The sequence below is a fragment of the Dioscorea cayenensis genome, chromosome 15, assembly GCF_009730915.1.
Source record: "Dioscorea cayenensis subsp. rotundata cultivar TDr96_F1 chromosome 15, TDr96_F1_v2_PseudoChromosome.rev07_lg8_w22 25.fasta, whole genome shotgun sequence".
NCBI classification, from domain to species: Eukaryota; Viridiplantae; Streptophyta; class Magnoliopsida; order Dioscoreales; family Dioscoreaceae; genus Dioscorea; species Dioscorea cayenensis.
This window is the reverse complement of record NC_052485.1, coordinates 4634664-4656448: the sequence shown is the minus strand read 5'-3', so window position 1 is coordinate 4656448 and position 21785 is coordinate 4634664. Positions and strand designations below refer to the sequence as shown.

Here is a 21785-nt window from a genome sequence, read left to right as displayed (position 1 = left end):
AAAAATCTTTTTGTTGGCTTATTTTCGTCTTGTTTAACATATGTGGTTTATTCATATTTAAAAAAAGTTTGAAATTATATTTTGCGGAAAAACCTACTGGTTTCTGAAAATTACATTTTATTTTTCTGGGGTTGTATTTTCAAAGTGCATGAATCCATGTCAATTTTGCAGAAAAACCCAATCATTTCGAGAAATTATATTGAACTTTTCTTGGGTGCTTTTTTGCAAAGGTCGAAAACTTTGAGCAGGAGACGAAGACGTGCCCAGAGAGCCCTTTTGTTCGTCAGTTCGTGGCGATGCCTTCCGCCATGAGAATGATAGGCAAGTGCTCGCTTCTCTTCTCTACTTCCATTCATCTCCCCATTCGATTCTCACCTTCTCTTCCTTGTGCTCTACCAATTTCTCAATCCGAGCAGATATCGCCGTCAATCTCACAGGTGAGGTTTCAGCTTCGATCTATGTTGGTATGAGAACCAGCAATCAGATTGATCATAAGGTGTTTGATGTAATGCCGCAGATGGGATGTTCAAGGGGATCTATAATGGCAAGCAGTACCACGCGGCTGATATCCCTGCTGTGCTTGCCAGGGCGTGGAGCGCTGGCGTAGATCGGATCATTGTGAGACTTTTTGAAGAATTTTCTACTGATTTGTGGGCTGTGTGATGGTTGTGGTTTTGATTTCTTCTTCTTGGTTTCGTTTTGTGGAGGTGACGGGAGGGTCGCTTGAAGAATCTAGAGAGGCTCTTGCCATTGCGGAGATGGATGGTATGCCAATGAGTGTGCGCACAAGCTGTTTGATGTAATGCGTTAATGAATGCTTTTTGTCTGTGGATGCAGGACGGCTCTTCTGCACTGTTGGAGTGCACCCGACCAGGTGCAAGGTGAGGAATTCCACACTGCTTCTTATCAAAATATGTTTTTTGTGGGTTGTTACCACTGCTTTGGTTTAGGAGTTTGAGGAGAGTGGTGATCCGGAACAGCACTTCCGGGCACTTGTGTCACTTGCTAAGGAGGGAATTGAAAAAGGGAAGGTATGTTGGAATGTTTATTGTTTGGATATCTAAGTATTCATCTTCGGTTTGGCTATTTATGAATTAAGATTATGTTTATTGAATGCTTGTCATGCTTATATTGACAAAGTTTAAAAACAAGTGAAAACTGGAGTAAAACTTGAGAGTTCTCCATGATCCTCAATAAAGATGATGGGTTTCCTAAAAGAAAAATTATAGTTCTTGTTAGTTATTACTAGATAAATATATGTAACTTCAATTATGAAACTAATCACTAGTGCTTAGAATGAAGACAAACAAAAAATTAATTTAATGCACATAACCCAGCCTAAGGCTCCTATTGGGACCATGTCAAGGCTGCATAATTAAACCTAGGGATCACACTACTTAATAAACTCGTAGTCCACATCATATTGAAATATAAAAATGAGAGTTAATGTAATACTTATATCATTAAGGGTTTATTCTTGCTCATTTAAACATCTCCTGACAACTTTTATTTCTAAATTATAGTATCCTAAACTCAGAACTCTGTCTTTGTTGGTGCATGACCTACTCAACTAAACTTGCATGTTGGTGGAAGTATTTAAGGGATTCGTATATTGTTGATAAGATTAGATCAAGCCAGGTTTTCTCTTGCATGTTCTTTATTCCTGTCATTTTTTTCTGGTGTTAGCATTTTTATCTTACTTTTGCCTCTTCCAACTGTCAAATGGTTCACATATGTGGAATTCAATTTGAATATAGGTAGTTGCGGTTGGTGAATGTGGATTGGACTATGACAGGCTTCACTTTTGCCCTTCGGAAATACAAAAGAAGTATGCTAGATCTCTCTCTATCTCTTCCATATTTTTTTGTGCTAGGACTGATGGCATATTCTGATAATTGGATGAACTTTTAACAGGCTACAGGCATCACTTTTACCTGTTGTATAATGAACTAATGAAGAGCTCATAGATCTTTTGGATTTGCCACTACTCAAGGATTGCAAAAATAACCAAAACCCACATGACATTCAAATCTTTGTTGAATCATAAATATTAAAAAAGCCATAGAAAGCTTGATCCTAGTGCTCTGGACATTTTTGTTTTGTTTATTTACTTCTGTGGTATGATGTTATTATTATTAAGTTCTTTCTTTTCTTCATTTAGGTACTTCGAAAAACAATTTGAGTTAGCAGCTGTGGTGAAGTTACCTATGTTTCTGCATATGCGCGCTGCTGCTGAAGACTTCAGTCAGATTTTAGATCGAAATAAACATAGGTAAATCTTATGATATTATGTAGCTCAATCTTTTCACAATTGGGGATTCAAAAATAGTAAGATCAATGTTCTGTTGGAGTCAGGCAACGTCATAGCCTTTGGTTGCTATGCTCCCTGGCCTTTCTTTTATATTTATTATACTGTTTTCTTTCCAAATGATCTTATTTTCTTCTATACAAAGTGTACCCTGATAATTTTTATCATCTGGTTTTACTGTACAATGGACTTGATTTGGCCATTTTATGTGCTTAACAGGTTTTGTGCTGGTGTTGCCCATTCATTTACTGGTAGTGCAGAAGACCGTGACAGGCTTCTATTGTTTGATAATCTTTTTATAGGTGCTAAATCTATGATCTTCAACTTACAACACAAAATTCTGCTAGTCACACACACGCACACACACACATATGTTTTTGTTGTTTTCCTTTGGATCATTAATCTTTCCTAGAACTAGCATAAATGGTAGGTGTTGGATTCCATTTTTTCTTGTATAGAAAGAACTAATTTAGTTCTTCTTTGGTGATTTTGCCCATTGACCTTTTCATGGCTTCATTTATATTCAATACAAAATCTTGTTACAGTTCAATGTGATGTACAGCTCACCATTGATGGAATCATTTCATAGTGTGCTAAGGTTCCAATGGTCATAATGATCAGGTGTCAATGGTTGTTCTTTGAAGACAAGTGAGAATCTTGATGTTGTGAAAGGCATTCCAATTGAAAGGATGATGATAGAGACTGATTCACCATATTGTGAAATCAAGAATACACACGCTGGAATTAATTTTGTAAAGACAACTTGGCCTTCCAAGAAAAAGGAGAAATATGACCGAGACTCTACGATTAAAGGTCGGAATGAACCTTGCCTTGTGAGGTAAGTTGGAATGCTTTTCCTAAAGTTGTATAGTTGTGCACTAACTGCTTAGAAATTACTAGTTCATACACGGGGCAGGTATAATTTCTAGACTACTATAATAGTGCTGGCTTCACGGTTCAAAAAAAGTCTTTCCATAATCATCATTTAAGTGAAATTTGTTTTCATACTTTATTCATGGGCACCTGATTGATTTGAAAATATTTCAGGCAAGTTCTTGAGGTAGTTGCAGGCTGTAAAGGTGTTGCTGATATTGATCAGTTGAGCAAAGCTTTATACCATAATACATGCAGGTAGCTTCTTGAGGAGTTATTTCCTTTATCTGATTTATCATTCAAATGATTAGTTAGGCTGAAATTTTCTCTCTCATTGATAACATTTACTTCAGCATCTTGCTCCGTAGTTTCTGTCCCTTTTTCTTTCGCTGTTTCGTTCTTACTCTTTTTACTGATCAAGATGCCTGATTAAATGCCATGGCTCAACCAAAATTAGTGTTTTAGTTTGTCTTGAGCAAGACTTGCAGTTAAATTATCCAAGATAATTTTTTTTCCAAAAAAAAAAAAAAATTTATCCCATATAGGGCATTTCTGCTTGACTTTGTTTTTTTGTGTTACTTTCCTCGCTAACGTCTTTCAAATCCTGTCATTTAGATCATAATATGCGGGTAACTAATGCAATTTAATCACTGGCAATTAAAATTTTATTTAATTGCGTGTTGCAGGGTCTTTTTCCCCCAAGACCTGGATTCAGCAGCAGATGCTCTTCTTGAAAGTGGCAGTGATGCCCTGTGAAGATCAGAAGTTGACACTGTTTATTATTGAAAACACAAAACAGCCAAGCCATATGTTAATTGAAACCAAAACCATTCTTTTGTTTGAGAGACAGGCTTATAAATTTACATCTGTATGTTTATCAATTTAAATGGTGGGAGATCATTGTTTGGTCATATATTTATAAAATCTGAATGTTTTCATATGTTTGATATCTCCTATAGTCCATTTTTAACATTATTCTCTATGTCAGTGAAATTTTCCAAGCATCAAAGGCCAGGCAATTTTTATAAACAATATTAGATTTAAATAACTAAAATCTTGCAAAATTAGCAAGAAAACATCAGAAAACCTGGAAAAAACAATCATTCTCTTCTATTGCTCATTAACCACCTTGTTTATACAGCCACCTATAATCTCATCAACATGAGCTGAAGTTCAATGCACTTCCATTAGTTCCTCATCAACTGACTGTGAAGCAGCTACTTCTGGACCTGGAGTAGGTGGTGGTTTCCGTTGAGCATGGCTTAGCCTGAGAGGCCGTCCTTCGACTTCCTGAACGTTTATCACCAAACAGACATTTCATCAAACACATCAAACAGATCACAAGAAGATTAGAAATGCGGAGAATGTCACAAACTAACCACTCCATTCATCTCATCAATGGCAGCTTGGGCCTCCTCTGCAGTTGCAAAGGAGACAAACCCGAAACCACGAGAGCGGCCAGAGTCTCGATCATAGATTACCTTGGCACCGAGAATACCAGACTGAGATGCAAAAGCGTCGCGCAAGGACTGTCCTGTGACTGCCCAGCCTAGGTTCCCTGCATACACCTTGTGTGGGCTGTCGATGTATCCCCGTGATGCAGCCCTTATCCGGGAACTCATCACTTCCCTCTCACCTCCCCTAGGAACCTCCGGGAAGTTCACCTTCATCGTCCTCCCTCCCACTTCCTATTCATAACATCAGCCATATCAGTATTCCTCGGCGAAAAAACAAAAAGTAAACAGAAAAATTCACAGATACAAGACTCCAAAACCTCATTTGGACATGGTGACACAAAACTTAAACATTCTATTGATAATGGAATGAGAATTCTTTGGTGAAAAAGAGACTAATCCACAGATATAAGCCTTTTAAAGCTCGCTTGAACTTTGTAGCACAACATGTAAATGTTCTACGGCTAAATGAACGAGAAATTAATAAACATTCTATAGCTAATGAAATGAGAATTCATTGGTGAAAATGAGAATAATCCACAAATAAAAGCCTTTCAAAGCTTGCGTAAACTTAGTAGTACAACACGTAAATGATCTAAGGCTAAAACAATGAAAAATTCATAAACATTCTGTAGCTAATGGAATGAGAATTCATTGGTGAAAAAGAGAACAATCCACAGATACAAGCCTTTTAAAGCTCACTTGAACTTAGCAGCACAAAACATAAACGCTCTATGGCTAAATGAATGAGAAATTCACAACTATCACATTTAAAAGCTCATTTGAACATAGTACCACACAAACATCAACATTCCATAGCTAATGGAGAAAAAAACAAAAAGATATTCACATTTAAAATATAAGTATTTCAAACATCAATTGAACACAATAGCACAAAACCTCAACAATTACAACACCAAACATTCTATTAAACTTTCAATGATTCCATCAATCTAGAGACACTATAACATCATTCATTCAAGAAATAACTTAAATAATTAAAAAACACAGGGACCAAAATGTAATTATATTAATACAAGGGGCTTAAAAGAAAAAAACACTATGAAAGAAGGAAAGAGAAGAGGGTTCATCTTACGGAGCCATCGAACATGCGAATGGCGTTGAGGGCATCATCGTGGGAGGCCATGGAGACGAAGGCGAAGCCACGGCTGCGATCGGTGACGCGGTCGTAGACGAGATCCACGGATATCACTTGGCCGGCCTCGGAAAAGTGCTCGGCGAGCTGCGACGAGGTCATCGAGTAAGGGAGGTTCCCAACATACAGCCTCCCGGCCTCTTCCGGCGTCTCCTGCGACATCGATGCCTCACCATCCTCCGAATCTCCATCTCTATCATCGGACTCCGCATACGCCGCTGCTGCTGCAACCACGGAGTATTGGGAACGGCTGCGGAGGGGGAGGAAAGGGGAGAGGGAGAGGGTTCGGATTAGAAGAGTGGTAGGGTTTGAGAGGTTGAAATTGGGGATCAGAGGGTGAAGAGTGTTGGATTTGTTGGTAGTGGTGACGAGGCAGCGAGAAAGAAGAAGGGAGGTGATGGCGGCGGTGGCCATTCGAGTGGAGCTCGAGGAGCTTGTTCTCAGTGTCGAGACGTAGTAGTCGCCGTATGGCTCCCCATTTCTTATCCACAATTTTCCTCATTTTCAGGGAGTTTTAAATAAATTTATATATATATATATATATATATATATATTTTTATATTTAAATCCAAAATTTTTAGTGCTGATGTAAACTATTGGATTTCCTAGTATGACATATATAGTGCGGGGGACCTTCTCACTGTGGTACTATTTTTATACTTACAGTTTATATATTATATATTTATACACAATACTGTATTCAATGTCAGGATGCGGGTTATTTATGGAAAAATTTCATCTCTACAGGACTGCTGTAGCACAAGAGGATTACACAAGGGTGCAAAGGAGAAAGTAAAGTTGAATTTTCTCATTGTAGTGCTGTTTCTATACTTATGGTTTATATATTGTATATTTATATATTTTTACTGTATTTAATATTAGGATGTGGGTTATTTATGGAAAAAATAATGGTTTTATTCCTACAAAATTGTAGTATAAGGGGTTTATATAACAGTGCAAAGGAGAAAGTAAATTGAAATCTTCTCATTGGATGTTAGTCATTTATGGAAAAAAATAATAGTTTCAACATGTAATTATGTATTTTTTTTTTTATCTTTTTAGTTATTTTAATATTTTAAGTACAATTAAGTCTTCATATTTGGTTGAGTTGAGTTATTCTAGTTCATGATAATATTTTTTGATATAATTAAATCATTGTAATGTTTTTTATAGAACACTTGATTATCTATGCGATGGACTATAATGACCCAATTTGACTAAATATAAAAATTTAATTATATCTAAAAATATTATAAAAGTATTAAAAATTAAAAGAATAAAAAGTATATAATTACAAACACCTATACATGATTGTAATATAAAGGGATTATCTTAAAGTCTATCAACTGCTATAATTAGCGTATTATCCACTGTGGAGAGTTTTTCATCTATTTGTCTAAAAAAAAAAAATTCAGGGGTGTTTCTGTAAAAATACAAATATATATAATTATAAGTGGTTTTCTGGTTTTGAAATTTGTAGAAGAGGAGCTTCTCTGTCGATTTGGCGATGGCTGCATCCTTCATCACTGGTCTCGCTCTCCGGGACTGAAACCCTAGCGTTGTCAATGATGCTCCGCCCCCATGCGCCCCGCCGGCGTGCTCGCTACGCTCCTCAGTTCTGCGCCTTCGCTGCCGCCTTCCTTCTCCTTCTCTCCCTGTCCGTGCTCCACTCCCGCCTCTCCTCATCCCCTATCCGTCTCTCCCTCCCTTTCCGCTCCTCTCCCTCTTCCCATACTGTTCCTGATTCCCTCTTTGACGACGCCGACAACGACGCCTTTGATGCCTCATCTGATGATCTCATCGATGAGCTTGATGACGGTGTGGATGAGGCTGGTAAGGGAGACAAGCTGTCGGAGGAGGATGAGCTCCGCTCCGATGATGACCTCGATTCCGACGATTCCGACCTCACTCGCACTGGCGGCCTCTTCTGGGACCATCTTTTGGCTGTCGCTCGCCGCTCGTTTGGTAAATCTTCTAATCCATTTGTCGATGAGCCTCTGTTTCCGGATCGCCGGGAGATCACCTTCGGATCTGACGACCAGCCAGTGGATGACGATGTTCGGATCAAGCTTGATTCCATTTCGAGCATTGAGGATCTGATGCTTGTGAAGCCGGGATCCGGTCGCGACTCGGCGCTTCGTAGTGGATGGGTACGGTGGCTCGAGGGGAAGGCCGACTTCCTCCGGCGTGACAAGATGCTTCGCTCGAACCTCGAGCTCTTGAATCCCAAAAATCATCCACTTTTGCAGGATCCAGATGGTCCCGGCCTTGCCAGCCTCACCAAAGGTGACCGGTTGATGCAGCGTGCCATCTGGAACGAGATTGAGATGAAACCTTTTGGAGGAGCTGGGATGAAGAGAGTGGATCGAAGGAAAACGCTGAATTTGGACGCAAGGGAGCAGGAGCGAAGGCGAAGGTGGGGATATTTCCCTGGGTTGGATCCGCACTTATCTTTTTCTGAGTTTATAGAGAGGTTTCTGGGCAGTGGAAAGTGTGGTTTGAGAGTGTTCATGGTGTGGAATAGTCCGGCATGGATGTATGGCGTCCGGCATCAGCGAGGATTGGAGAGCCTCCTGCATCACCATAGTGATGCTTGTGTTGTGATTTTCTCTGAGACGATGGAGCTGGACTTCTTCAGTAGTTTTGTGAAAGAAGGGTATGTCATTTGAATCGCTTTCTTGTGTTTTTTTGAGAATTTATCTGTTCCTTTTAGTTGATAGTTTGGTGGATAACTAGGAAGTTTTTTACATTATATCGAATTGATAATAGTATTGTTAGGGCAAGATCTTTTTTGTCATTGTTGAAGACTACAAATCATGAACAACATACCATGCTCCTTTGTCATTATGAACAAATGCTACAACTTAATCTGCCTGGCCTATGCTTTTTGTTTCTGCTTTGTTCACCATCTATTGATTACTTCTGGGTGTTCCGAAAATTTAGTTAGAGAAGTCCTGGTTGGTTTGATATATATGCCAAATGTTAACTGTGAATTTTGTGACATGTAAATTAGTAAATGATTAAGTATTTGGTATGGTTGCTCATTATGTTCTATTAGAATGGCTGGACTAACTGCTATTTATTTCAGCATAGTTAGGATTTTTCTGAAGCTGCTCATTCTCTACCTTCACCCAGATGAACATCATCTTTTTTTCTACCCCATCACTTCGATGATTTTAAATCGGATCAATTTCATGAAGTAGATAGGTTGTCAATGAGGATCGTTGACCTACCTTCTCTTGTTGTTATGAGATGTACGTCTAAGCACTCATGTTTCGGCTGCTTTTGCAGCTTCAAAATTGCTGTTGCTATGCCAAATCTTGATGAACTTTTCAATAATACCCCTGTGCAAGTTTTTGCCACTGTTTGGCATGAGTGGAGAAAAACCAAATATTATCCCATCCATTACAGTGAGCTTGTACGCCTTGCTGCACTTTACAAGTAAGTTTTTTTTTGTTCTCAGTAACACTCAAGTTAAGACTTTGCTCTTTTTTATGAAGTGCATTTTTTCCTCATTAATACTAGATATTTAGTTAGCAATGAAAATTAATCTATAATTTAGGACTGCAAATGATATTCAACCATGGCAAATAGACTATCATGGTAATTTCTAAATCCTAGAATTGTGGCATTTGTTACAATACTATGCTAAGATTTAGGTCATGTTTAATGTCTGACAATTTCTATTTTGGGCTTCTTTCTTCTTTGTGTGGAACATGAGGAAACAGATATGAAATAACTTTCCAATATCCATGTTTTATCTTGGGCAGATCCAAATTGAATTTTCAATTCTATACCATTTTTTCTTTCAATATCATTACCTTTGTTTTAATTATTTTTCTTTTGCAAAATACTTTTTCTTCATCAAGAAAAGCTATAGGTTTGTGCTTATTTTGTTCTGAATATTTTGTGTTTGCCCTCTGATTTCTTATAGAATGAAAGGGTCAACTTGCTTGTGTCTACACAAGCTAGATCAGTTTCTTCAGTTATTCATGTTTGTCTTCTTCTTCTTCTTTTTTTTATTTTTTTTATTTTTTATTTTTTATTTTTTAATGAATAAATATTCTATTTGATGCTATCTATTTTCATACATGTTGACCTATTCTCTTTCTTGAGCTAGTTATGATACTACTCGAACTCTAGTGCCTATATAATTCTTAAATATTTGTGATATTATGATGAATATTTTCTCTAAGAGATTTGCCTTATACTTTGTAATTTCAGATATGGTGGAGTCTATCTTGATTCTGATGTTTTAGTTTTAAGGCCTTTAACATCACTCCAAAATTCTCTTGGCATTGAGAATCAAATAGGCGGGGTCCCTGTTTATAGCGGTGCAGTAATGTCATTCAAAAAGAGCAGGTATTCTCTTTGAGCTACGTAGTGTGCAATTTGTAATCATATTCCTTCAGTTGGTTTTGGCCTATACTAGTCCATTTTGTGCCATAAACTAGTTTTTTTTGGCAAGCAAGTATTTTGCCAGTTCTGTCAAAAGTGTCAGCATTCATAGGTTTAGAATGTGAACCGGGGCCAATTTTTTCTTCAGATAAATTGAAATGTTAATTGAAATGATCATACATTATGATTTTGTTTATACTAGTGGACTGAAACACTCCGGTCAAGCTGGATGTGGTATTTGCATTTTTTTTATAGAGCTATATGAAAGTGCTTTGCCTGTATAAATATTATGAAACTAGCTAAAGAATAGAAATTAATCTAGCTTTTTGGTGGTGAAGGACGTTTGTATGCAAAGTGCAAACAATCAAAGCATGTACAGGACAAATGGCAGATGGTGATCATATTCCCTAAAACCATGACTTCTGCTTGAAATGTGAGAGGGCTTTCATTAGTTGAATTTCAGATATGATGTTCTCGTTGAATATTTATATGTAAATAAACCCTTTAAGTTAGCAAGTTTTGAAAACATGAACTAAATTGGTGGCACTTTATACTAATTTTGCGGCTTTTATTTGTTCGTATATAATGTGACTGGGTATATCTGCAGTGCTTTCCTACTGGAGTGCCTAGGTGAATTTTATTCAACATACGAGGATACCCGTTTTAGGTGGAATGGAGCTGAGCTGATGACAAGAGTTATTAACAGGCTTACTCATGAAGAGGGCAAATCTTATGAACAAATTGGTGTAAATATTGAACCATCCCTTTCATTTTTCCCAATAGGTTCTCACAATATTACAAGGTATATTCTTGCTACCTCTTCTATTATATAATGGAATTTTTTTTTAGGGAAAATGCATGACTTGTGGTAATGAGAAATTTTCTGAAACAAAGGAAAAGTAGTACTCGCTGAACATAGATGTCTTATTTGTTCTGTTGATAGTTGTCAAACAAAAAATAAACCTCAACTAATTGTCTTTTTTCCAACTGCTGCTACTGAAAATGGCTTTAGCACAAGATAGTTGAAGTTCGCTTAACACATATTTAGATTGTTGAAAATATATTTGCCAATGTTTGGATGTAAAATTTATCTCATATTTGAAGAGCTCACCTGTTTATTTATACTATTCATCTATAAAATATATTTTTCAATGTGCGGATGTACTGATCTACTTATTCCATGCAGTTATTTCGCCGAAGCAGCTGATGAAGAAGAAAGAACCAAACAAGATGCTTTATTTGCAAAAATTCTAAATGAATCAATCACATTCCATTTTTGGAATGGCGTTACATCTGCTCTTGTTCCCGAACCCAACAGCTTTGTGGAAAGACTCCTAAACCACCTCTGCCTCCACTGTTCCGACGTTTTGTGACTCAAGTGATTAGAACCGTTTGACTTGTATCATCATTCTTTCTTTCTGAAACACGAGTAGAGATACACACACACACTCACATACAGAATGCTGGCATCAAGGCAACTGTGGTTTGTTTATTGGAAAACAGAGTGAAAATTTCAGGAACATTAGTTATATCATGATAATAATGTAGCAAGGAACATTAGATATGATAATGTAATGAGTACAGGTTTAGAGTTGTGAGGCTTCTGATTGCTCAGGTGCTTGGTGCGAGGAGATGCAGACGGAGAGCGCGAGCTTAGCGCGCTGGCACTGCGCGCGTTTCATGGACGTGCCAGCGCTCGAGCACATGGTGCGCACGGCCTCCGACTCGTCCGGGCACGCGATCGACACCACGCACTGGGCCAGCGAACGGTTCAGATGCCGGCATGAGATCTCTCTTTGCCACGGCTCGCGCAGGCGTCGATGGCACTCGCACAGCGCGCGGTACAGCGCGGCGCACTCGGCCGGCATCGTGGCCTTTGCGCTTTCACTTTCACTCATCTCAGGCTCGATGCTTATTGCGTTTACCTACAACGCCCAGGGTTTTTTTTTTCGCTTTGCCCCTTGACTTTTGGAGAATAATGACCACGCCTTTGTAAGTGATTTTGTTGAGTAAATTTGGGATGGTTAGTTTGAGGATACCCTTTTTATATATTTTTTAAAAATTAATAATTTTGTGTAGATCTGGAAAATTTATTTATTTTCTGTTAATAACCAAAGTGAACAATTACGGTCTTGGTTTAACCGAAGGTAGATCCTCGAGGTTAAGTCCGTGACATCAATCTTTAGTCAGAAATCAAATCATATTAGCATGTTTTTATTTGTTACATTGTAGTTAATGTGCGTGTTTATAAAATATTTATTTACTTGGAAATGGATCATAAATATAAGTTGTTTAAAAAATATATATATTTTAATATGAATATAGTATTAGTATATGCCACGAAAGCATGGATGTAAATTAATACCAGCAGCATGAAAATATATATATTAATTTTTAAGAAATTATTTATAAAAACTTATAGTTTGATGCTCTAACTTTCAATAAATTAATATATATATATATATATATATATCTATAGTAAAAATAAAATAAAATTTAAAATAATGTTTAGGAGAAATCCTAGCATTTTCTACGCAATATTATAAGATTACACACACATGTGTCTGTATATGTGTGTGTATATATATATGCGTTCAACGTTCTTGTTCATCCTACTGTTTCCTTTATTCCTTTGAATTACTGAATCATAGAGGCAATATGTTATGATATTAAGGAGTAGGGAGAAAGCTTTGTTCACTCTGCTCTATAATTTTATTTGTATTTATTTTAGGCCTATTTTTATAAAATATATTATTATATTAGTTATTTAAAGTAATATGGTTATTAATTTACTGTAAACTATGCAATAATATCAATTACATAAAATAAATCAAACAAATTTTGTATTTTTTTGTTTTTAAAACCTGTTTTTAAATTTTTTTTCCAAAGAGTTATTTATTTTTTACTTTTTTGCTTTTAGATGTGTTTTCAAGACACTTTTATTGAAAATTAGGTTCTGAAAATATAAAAACAAAAATAATATCAAACAAACCTGAGGAACGTTTTGCTTTGCATTTTCTTCTCCTCTATTTTCTTTGCCAGTGGTTCTTGTCCTTGCTTACCGTTCTTTGTTCTTCTTCCATTTCCTTGATTTTCACCATATCACAATATGAATGCTCCGGAGAATGATCGTTCTCCATCACCCTCCCCTGTGGTTCTTGCCTTCATTGTTGCCAGTATCATCACCCAATTATGATCAGGTGGTAATACTAGATTATTTCCCGACGGAGGAGTAGAGGATCAACTCCCTATGATGACTTTTAGTTTCTTCACAGGCTTGCTCCAGGCAAGAGCTCTGGCCACACCGACCAATCTGCGCCCATTCGGCGATAGTCCAGCCGGTGAGCGTCGTCATTCATCAACCGCTCCGACAGATTCGTGCCCATCCTGTGACAGACTCCAGCTGGTCGTCTTTTTTGTTCGCAGTGGGATACTCACATTAATTCATAAAATTATGATAGTTTTAATATTTAGTTTTATTTGTCATGATGGCCCAAATAAAATGGCCATAGGGGCATCACATCAATGTTCAGTCAGCAGCCCAGTCTGACTAGTATTCTTTCGTTAAGGGCCGCTCCGGCCACTCCGGCACCTCCAATTGCTCTCGGCCGTATCTTCGATCATCAAGGGCCGCTTCGGCAGCTCTCATCATTACTGTTCATCTTAGTTCATTAGCCGGTGATCCATCAGGCGAAGTTCATACATCATCCCCCGAAGAAGGCCTGGAGCTATTAGCAGATGTCACATTAGATGATGAAGAGGAGGCTGTGGGTCCAACAGGTCGCTGTTGGTCCTGGAAACGATCAAGGACGGTGAGGTCGGCGAGGTGAGAATTTCATAAATTTGAGTTCTTTTTTTTTTTGTTAAACATTGCTTCTTGTATTCCTATGCTATTCTTTTTGTTCTTTTTCATAATTCTAATTATTCTAATATATAATTCTTTTTAGTTTTTTTCATACCAAAATTATGGCATAATTCATACAATATGCTATAATTTAACATTTTTTTTTGATAATTATGTCATATTGACTATTTGGGCACTTATTTTAGAGTATAAAATTATGACATAATATATGTATTATGACATAAAAAAAATATTCCACTAAGTGGAATATTTTCTTATTGTAAAAAGTCTCTCTCTTTAGATCCAGTCATCGCCAATCGGTCCACCGATGGTCCGGCCAGCCTCTGGGACCTGCCGACAGTCTAACCAGTCTCCGGCAACCAACCATCGATCCACCAGCAGTCTGGCCACCAGCCGGCCGACCTCCGGTGACACGCCGGTGGTCCACCAATGGTTAGGTCCACCTTCGGTGACCGGCCATCAGTCCACGGCTGGTCCAGTCACCGACTGACTAGTTTTCATAATTTTTTTTATTTTGTTAATAAAATACTAATTTTCTAAAAATAAAATATGCCACGGAACAATCAATTGCAATTTCAGCATAATAAAATTATGCCATATTTTTTTATTTTGCATCCAACCAGGACCTAATTGTTTACGTGGCTGCCGAAAAGTCTGATTGGAATCCCATGCGACATGTCATAAATGATTTGCAGTGTCCACATCACCCTAACTATGCGCTATCAACGATGTGGTGGATGTGGTGGCCAAATCAACTTAAAGTGTCCACGTCATCTTCCCTTTCTCATGAGAAAAAGAAATGATATGAGCTCTAGACACAGGTTAATCTTTTTCTCCATTCCAGTAAGATGGTACAAACAAAGAACGGACGACATTGAACCCTACAGTCAGAGAAAGAGAGCATATAAAGGTTGAACTGTGTGATGACGGCACCAGGGTACTGTAAATGGGTCTTTGGAATGTTAGTTTGAGTCCTATTTTGAATTAAACTTCGTGATGATATTGATTCAAACTGAATTCAAACTAAATAAAGTGGTCCATGACTTATCTGGTGGAATCCTAATTTAATTCTAATTGGCACTTTGAGTTGTGATCTAACTTAAACCTTTAAGTTGAGTTAATCCTTTGATGGTAAGGATTATATATAGACAGCACCAGGGGTCCCCAATCTATCGTTATAACAAATACCTAGCTCCATCGGTGGGAGAGGACGAGATAGATTGAAAGAGTCCCTGGTTGCTTTTAAGCTTGGACTCAAGACTCTCGCCGTCTTCAACAATTTGCTATGGCTGGAGGTAAGTGATCCTGCTTCCGCATGTAATATATGACATAGATGTCGTAATTAAGTTTAATGAAAATCTAACAGTTGGCATCCGAGACAGGTTTTATACCTCTGCCTAGCATGATTAAATTCAAAACATGTATGTGTTTTTTAGAAATAACATGCATCAATTAGGGTTTGTATGAATTAAATCCCATAATGTTTATGCATGTTTTGCAATGAAATAAGTTATGATAATTTAAGGTTTGAAAGAATTGGGTATTAGGCCCAAAACTGAACCCAATTTAAACAAGGTGGGCAAACACCCTTCTTAGACCACTGGATGGGTCATGGATGGGCCGACGCAGCGTCTTGTTGGCTGGGCAGTCTGGTCGGTGGCTGCAGCACAGCCCGGCTCGCTGGTCCGCTTAGCGACCATGCGCTGGCTGTGTGCACTGGCCGACCCACGTCTTTCGGCTTGGACTCATGCGAGGCTCAGTAGCAAGCGCGTGCCATGCAAGTGCACGTGCTGGTCGCATGTACACATAGACCAGTGGCCTGACGGCTACCCATGTGGAAAAGTTAGGGTTTTTATTTTTATTTTTCCCCTAACATTAGATTTGATTATTTTATTTTATTTTATTGATTCATTAATTTGAATGATAATTTGAATAAAATAGTTTATTGGGTGTTTTTGCAAAAATTACATTATTTTATTGTATTTTTGCATGAAAAACCCTGTTTAGTTATTTATTTAAATTTCAGGCTTTGTTTGTATAAATTATTCATACATTAAGTTCATTAATTATAATTTATATAATTAATAATTAACATTGAATTTATTCATGTATATGGTTAGTATGTCACGTGATCGAATGAAATTTTTGTTAAATTATGGAATAGCCACAATGTTCATGATTTTAATTTTTAAAAGAATTTTTTTTTGTAAATTACACATTATGAGTGTGATGGATCACATCTAGGTTAATTGGCATAAATTGTAATTAATTATGATTAGTATAATAATTTTGCCCCACAGGGATGTTATTATATTTCTTATAATTAATTAGGATAAAATAATGAATAATTTTTATCACTTAAGTCGCCCACATGTATTAAGTAATTTTAATTATTTATTAGTTTTATCAGGTGGCAAGTTGTGATTAATTATGTTTGATATAATGATTTTGCCCCATAGGAATTTTGTTATATTTATGTAATTAATCATGATGAAATAATGGTTAATTTTTATTTTTTAAGTCGCCCACAGGTATTAAGGAATTTTAATTATCCATTAGTTTTATCGATAGTTATGAATCTATTTGTATTTATATCTTTGCCCACAGGCAGATTGTGATAACAAATTGGTTCATGTTTTCTTTTTCGGTATGGCTTGCATTGGTAAGCATACCAACTTGTTTTATTGCCTTCAACATTAAGATTAATATATATATGTTATTTTATTTATTGTAGCTATGCAATCAGATACTTTTGATGAAAAATGTCATGTTCCTATGTTAAGGGGTGATAATTATAAAGATTGGAAGGAGTTGATTCTCCTCCAGTTGGGATGCATGGATTTTGACTATGCTATAAGGAAGGATGAACCACTTGTGCCGACAGACAATAGCACTCCGGGTGCAATTGCCTTGTATGAACGCTGGGAGAGATCTAATCGCTTGAGCATGATGTACATTAAGACACGTATATCTGCTAGTATCCGTGGTTTAATCCCAGATTATGCAAATGTAAGAGATTTGCTGAAGGCAATTGATGATCAATTTGAATCTTCAGATAAGGCTCTTGCTAGCACTCTCATGACCAAATTATTATCCATGAAGCTCACAAGTGTTAAAGGTGTGCGAGAGCATATCGCGAGGATAAGAGACTTAGCGGCTCAACTTAAGGCTTTAAAGCAGATAGATTTTTCAGATGCTTACCTTGTACACTTTATCTTGCACTTTCTTCCACATCAGTATAACCCTTTCAAGATCTCATATAACACACATAAAGATAAATGGTCTATTAATGAGCTTTTGACCATGTGTGTTCAAGAGGAGGAAAGGTTGTTATTAAAAAAGAGTGAAAGTGTACATATGCCTACTCGAGGTAAGAAGAGAGGACGAACCAACCTGAAAAAGGATGAAGACAAATTACCTGTTCAGATCGAGAAGGTGTCCAAGTGCTTCTTTTGTAAGAAGAAAGGGCACATGAAGAAGGATTGTCCGAAACTCAAGATTCATCTTGAGAAGAAAGGTACTGAAATTTCTTTTGTTTGTTATGAATCTAATATGGTTGATGTTTATCATATAACACTTGGTGGATTGATTCTAATACTACAATCCATATTTCTAATACCTTGCACGGCTTCTTAAGCCGAACAATACCGACGAAGAGTGAACAATTTATTTATTCAGGGACATGCAGATTAGTTTTAGATTCAGGATTTGTTTTAGATTTGGAAAAGACTTTTTTATATTCCTAGTTTTTCTATAAATTTAATTTCAGTTTCACAACTTGTACCATTAGGATATTCCTTTAAGTTTTATGAAACATATTTTCGTTTGTTTTATAATTCTTCTCTTGTTGGGAATGGTGCATTGTGTGATGGTCGTTTTCAAATTTATTTACAAAGTAATGTTTCTTATAATGTGTTGCATGATCAAGTAAATGCTGGTATTAAATGTAGTGTTTTGAATGATAAATCTTCTATGTTATGGCACCGGAGATTGGGACATATCTCCATAAAGAGAATTGAGAAGTTGGTGAATGATAGAATCCTTAACTCTCTTGATTTTACCGACTTTCAAACTTGTGTGAACTGCATAAAGGGGAAGCAAACCAACAAATCTAAGAAAGGTGCTAAGATGAGTTCATGCTTATTAGAGATCATACATACATACATTTGTAGTCCAGAGATGGACTCGTATGGTCAGAGATACTTCATCTCTTTCATTGATGATTATTCACGCTTTATGTATCTCTACTTGCTTGACAATAAGAGTGAGCATTAGATGCTTTCAAGATCTTTAAAGCTGAAGTAGAGAAACAATGCGGTAAGCAAATAAAAATCGTGAGATCAGATAGAGGTGGAGAATATTATGGTATGTACACAGAGGATGGACTAGCACCAGGTCCATTTGCGAGGTTTCTAGAAGAGTATGGTATTGTGGCCCAATATACTATGCCTGGCTCACCAGATCAAAATGGTGTAGCTGAAAGACGAATTTGCACTTTGATGGATATGGTTAGGAGGATGCTTAGCAACTCCAAACTTCCTCGATCTATGTGGACTGAGGCTCTTAAAACAACAGCGTATATATTAAACCGTGTTCTGACCATGGCAGTTTCTAAAACTCCATTTGAATTGTTCAAAAGTTGGAAACCCAGTTTGCAACATATGCGTGTTTGGGGTTGTCCTGCTGAAATAAGAGTGTTTAATCCACATGAGAGAAAGTTGGACCCAAGGATTGTTAGCGGTTATTTTATTGGTTATGCCGAAAAGTCCATGGGTTATAGGTTTTATTGTCCATCATATAGCACTAGAATTGTGGAATCAAGAAACGCCAAATTTCTTCAGAATGACTTGATTAGTGGGAGTGATCAACATCTAGACTTTAATCTTGAAGAAGATCATGAACAAATTCCAGACACTAATCAAAGATTGATTGTTTCACATGATAACCATCAAGATTTGGAAGACATTGAAATGACAATCGTTGAGGGACCACATCTTGCTGATCCAGTTGATCAAGTCCCACAACATCAATATGAAGTTATTGATAAACAACTTCATCAAGAAGATAATGATGTGGCATTAAGAAGATCAACTAGAATTAAGAAATCGGCAATATCTAGTGATTATGTTGTGTATTTACAAGAATTTGACTATGATTTTGGAGCCGTTGATGACCCTAAAACGTTTTCACAAACCATTAGTTGTAGTAATTCTAAGTTATGGTATGATGCTATGAAGGATGAGATGGAGTCTATGGCACATAATAGTGTTTGGGATCTAGTCAAGTTACCTGAAGGGGCGAAAGCCATTGGGTGTAAGTGGGTCTACAAAACTAAAAAAGACTCGCCGGGCAACATTGAGCGTTACAAGGCTAGATTGGTTGCTAAAGGATTTACTCAGAAAGAGGGCATTGACTATAATGAGACTTTTTCTCCAATTTCAAAAAAAGGACTCATTTCATATTATAATGGCATTGGTTGCTCATTTTGACTTGGAATTACATCAGATGGATGTGAAAACGGCTTTCCTTAATGGAGATCTAGATGAAGAGGTGTTTATGAAACAACCTGAAGGATTCTTCTCTAGTGAAGGTGAAAGCTTGGTTTACAAGCTTAAGAAATCTATATACGGACTGAAACAAGCATCTCGACAGTGGTATTTGAAGTTCCACGATGTTGTCTCATCATTCAGTTTTGTTGAGAACATTAAGGATCAATGCATATACTATAAAGACAGTGGGAGTAAGTTTTGCTTTTTAGTCCTATATGTTGATGATATTTTGCTTGCAACCAATAATAAGGGCATGTTGCATGATGTGAAGCGATTTCTCTCTAAGAATTTTGATATGAAAGATATGGGCGAGGCATCTTATGTCATTGGCATTAAGATACATCGAGACAGATCCAGTGGTGATTTTGGTTTATCTCAGGAAGCCTATATTAATAAAATTCTTGAGAGATTCCGGATGGAAAATTGTTCACCTAGTGTTGCACCTATTGTGAGAGGTGACAAGTTTAACTTGGACCAGTGTCCTAAAAATAACTTGGAAAAGGAAAAAATGAAAAACATCCCATATCCTTCAGCTGTTGGAAGTCTTATGTATGTTCAGGTCTGTACAAGACCAGACATTGCATATGCTGTGGGGATGTTTGGGAATATATCAAAGTATTCCAGGGATTTACCACTGGAAAGTTGCAAAGAAAGTAATGAGGTACCTTCAGGGTACGGAGGAGTACAAGCTTACATAGAGAAGTTCAGATGACTTAGAAGTCATTGGGTACTCGGATTCAGATTATGCTGGCTGTCTTGACTCTCGGAGATCAACATCCGGTTACATATTCATGTTGCCCGGTGGTGCTATCTCATGGAGGAGTGCAAAACAGACTTTGGTTGCTACTTCCACTATGGAAGCCGAGTTTGTTTCATGTTTCGAGGCGAGTTCCCAGGGTATTTGGTTGAGGAGTTTCATATCAGGGCTTAGAATCATTGATTCTATATCCAAGCCATTAAGGATGTATTGTGATAATTCTGCTGCTGTGTTTTTCTCTAAGAATAATAAGAGTGGTAGTCGAAGTAAACACATCGACATTAAGTATTTGGCATTAAAGGAACGCGTGAATGCCGGTGAAGTAACCATTCAACACATTAGCACAGAGTTGATGATTGCGGATCCTTTGACAAAAGGAATCACGCCGAAGTTGTTTAGAGATCATGTTGAACATATGGGACTTGGTTCTTCTCTATGAACAATTAGTATCACTTTAGTATTGAACTCTCATAACATTTATTTGTTTATTTACTTGTCTTCTCTTTAAGCGTATACATTAAGTTTGAGAATGACAATTATTAAGTTTATGCATTATTATTTTGCATGTGTTGGATCCGAATAAGCATCTGGCTTATTCATTATGATAAAATGCCATATATAGGTTTTGTATTAGAGAGAGAGATTGCATCGTAATACATGGAAGGTAATACTCTGTTATAATGATGACTTACCGCCATGATTCGTGTAATTTATTTCTTTGATGTAGAACATACTGATTCATAGGTTAATGTGAATGGATATTAAGACACCTGATAATTTTGGACCAAGTGGGAGAATGTTAGTTTGAGTCCTATTCTGAATTCAACTTCATGATGATATTGATTCAAACTGAATTCAAACTAAATAAAGTGGTCCATGACTTATCTGGTGGAATCCTAATTTAATTCTAATTGCACTTTGAGTTGTGATCTAACTTAAACCTTTAAGTTGAGTTAATCCTTTGATGGTAAGGATTATATATAGACAGCACTAGGGGTCCCCAATCTATCGTTCTAATAAATACCTAGCTCCATCGATGGGAGAGGATGGGATAGATTGGAAGAGTCCCTGGTTACTTTTAAGCGTGGACTCAAGACTCTCGTCGTCTTCAACAATTTGCTACGGCTGGAGGTAAGTGATCCTGCTTCCGCATATAATATATGACATAGATGTCGTAATTAAGTTTGATGAAAATCTAACATGGAAACCCTAACCCTTTTTATTTCCTTGTGCATTGTCTTTTAACATTGCATTACAAATTTAAAGTGAATTGAAGTTAGGGTTTAGGGTTTTCACAGTGAAAATTGCTGGTGTTCTAATTTAGGGCTTTTATGTACTGTTGATGTTTGATTAAGTTTGAAATTAAAAACTAGCTTGTAAAATGAAACACCATTTAGAATATGTTATTGAACGGGTTGGTATTAT

The 21785-nt window shown here is 37.0% G+C and overlaps 4 protein-coding genes across 5 annotated transcripts; 2 read left to right on the top strand and 2 right to left on the bottom strand.

The window, feature by feature from the left end:
* Positions 1-244: 244 nt before the first annotated feature.
* Positions 245-4132, top strand: LOC120276824 (putative deoxyribonuclease TATDN1). The gene is made up of 12 exons (XM_039283540.1): positions 245-321; positions 417-437; positions 518-618; positions 708-765; positions 838-881; positions 951-1031; positions 1758-1828; positions 2162-2272; positions 2528-2610; positions 2930-3146; positions 3356-3439; positions 3868-4132. Exons 1-12 carry the CDS (start codon positions 297-299, stop codon positions 3935-3937), a joined length of 966 nt encoding a protein of 321 aa, XP_039139474.1. The 5' UTR covers positions 245-296; the 3' UTR covers positions 3938-4132.
* Positions 4133-4269: 137 nt separating this feature from the next.
* Positions 4270-6288, bottom strand: LOC120276825 (33 kDa ribonucleoprotein, chloroplastic). The gene is made up of 3 exons (XM_039283542.1): positions 5732-6288; positions 4561-4869; positions 4270-4471 (listed from the first exon to the last, which is right to left on the bottom strand). The coding sequence occupies exons 1-3, from the start codon at positions 6203-6205 to the stop codon at positions 4355-4357; spliced, it is 900 nt and encodes a 299-aa protein (XP_039139476.1). The 5' UTR covers positions 6206-6288; the 3' UTR covers positions 4270-4354.
* Positions 6289-7271: 983 nt separating this feature from the next.
* Positions 7272-11762, top strand: LOC120276823 (uncharacterized protein At4g19900). Of its 2 annotated transcripts, none has more exons than XM_039283538.1 (5): positions 7272-8447; positions 9083-9232; positions 10016-10153; positions 10797-10991; positions 11376-11762. In XM_039283538.1, exons 1-5 carry the CDS (start codon positions 7357-7359, stop codon positions 11560-11562), a joined length of 1761 nt encoding a protein of 586 aa, XP_039139472.1. In that variant the 5' UTR covers positions 7272-7356; the 3' UTR covers positions 11563-11762. The 2 variants fall into 2 exon arrangements, with proteins under 2 accessions (XP_039139472.1, XP_039139473.1); XM_039283539.1 differs by lacking the exon at positions 11376-11762 and adding an exon at positions 10528-10622 and having other exon boundaries at positions 10797-10912.
* LOC120276826 lies at positions 11654-12293 on the bottom strand. Its single transcript, XM_039283543.1, has one exon. It carries the CDS (start codon positions 12085-12087, stop codon positions 11776-11778), a length of 312 nt encoding a protein of 103 aa, XP_039139477.1. The 5' UTR covers positions 12088-12293; the 3' UTR covers positions 11654-11775.
* Positions 12294-21785: the final 9492 nt, after the last annotated feature.

Excerpts from the sequence above, each read along its gene's own strand:
- LOC120276824 (XM_039283540.1), top strand. The coding sequence starts at position 297 with ATGCCTTCCGCCATGAGAATGATAG. Across the intron at positions 2,611-2,929 it reads GTTTGATAATCTTTTTATAG|GTGTCAATGGTTGTTCTTTG; the intron begins GTGCTAAATCTA and ends CATAATGATCAG. Across the intron at positions 3,147-3,355 it reads AATGAACCTTGCCTTGTGAG|GCAAGTTCTTGAGGTAGTTG; the intron begins GTAAGTTGGAAT and ends AAAATATTTCAG.
- LOC120276825 (XM_039283542.1), bottom strand. The coding sequence starts at position 6,205 with ATGGCCACCGCCGCCATCACCTCCCTTCTTCTTTCTCGCTGCCTCGTC. Across the intron at positions 4,870-5,731 it reads TTCGCATGTTCGATGGCTCC|GAAGTGGGAGGGAGGACGAT; the intron begins GTAAGATGAACC and ends TGTTATGAATAG. Across the intron at positions 4,472-4,560 it reads TTGATGAGATGAATGGAGTG|GAAGTCGAAGGACGGCCTCT; the intron begins GTTAGTTTGTGA and ends ATAAACGTTCAG.
- LOC120276823 (XM_039283538.1), top strand. The coding sequence starts at position 7,357 with ATGATGCTCCGCCCCCATGCGCCCCGCCGGCGTGCTCGCTACGCTCCT. Across the intron at positions 8,448-9,082 it reads AGTAGTTTTGTGAAAGAAGG|CTTCAAAATTGCTGTTGCTA; the intron begins GTATGTCATTTG and ends CTGCTTTTGCAG. Across the intron at positions 9,233-10,015 it reads CGCCTTGCTGCACTTTACAA|ATATGGTGGAGTCTATCTTG; the intron begins GTAAGTTTTTTT and ends TTGTAATTTCAG.
- LOC120276826 (XM_039283543.1), bottom strand. The coding sequence starts at position 12,087 with ATGAGTGAAAGTGAAAGCGCAAAGGCCACGATGCCGGCCGAGTGCGCC.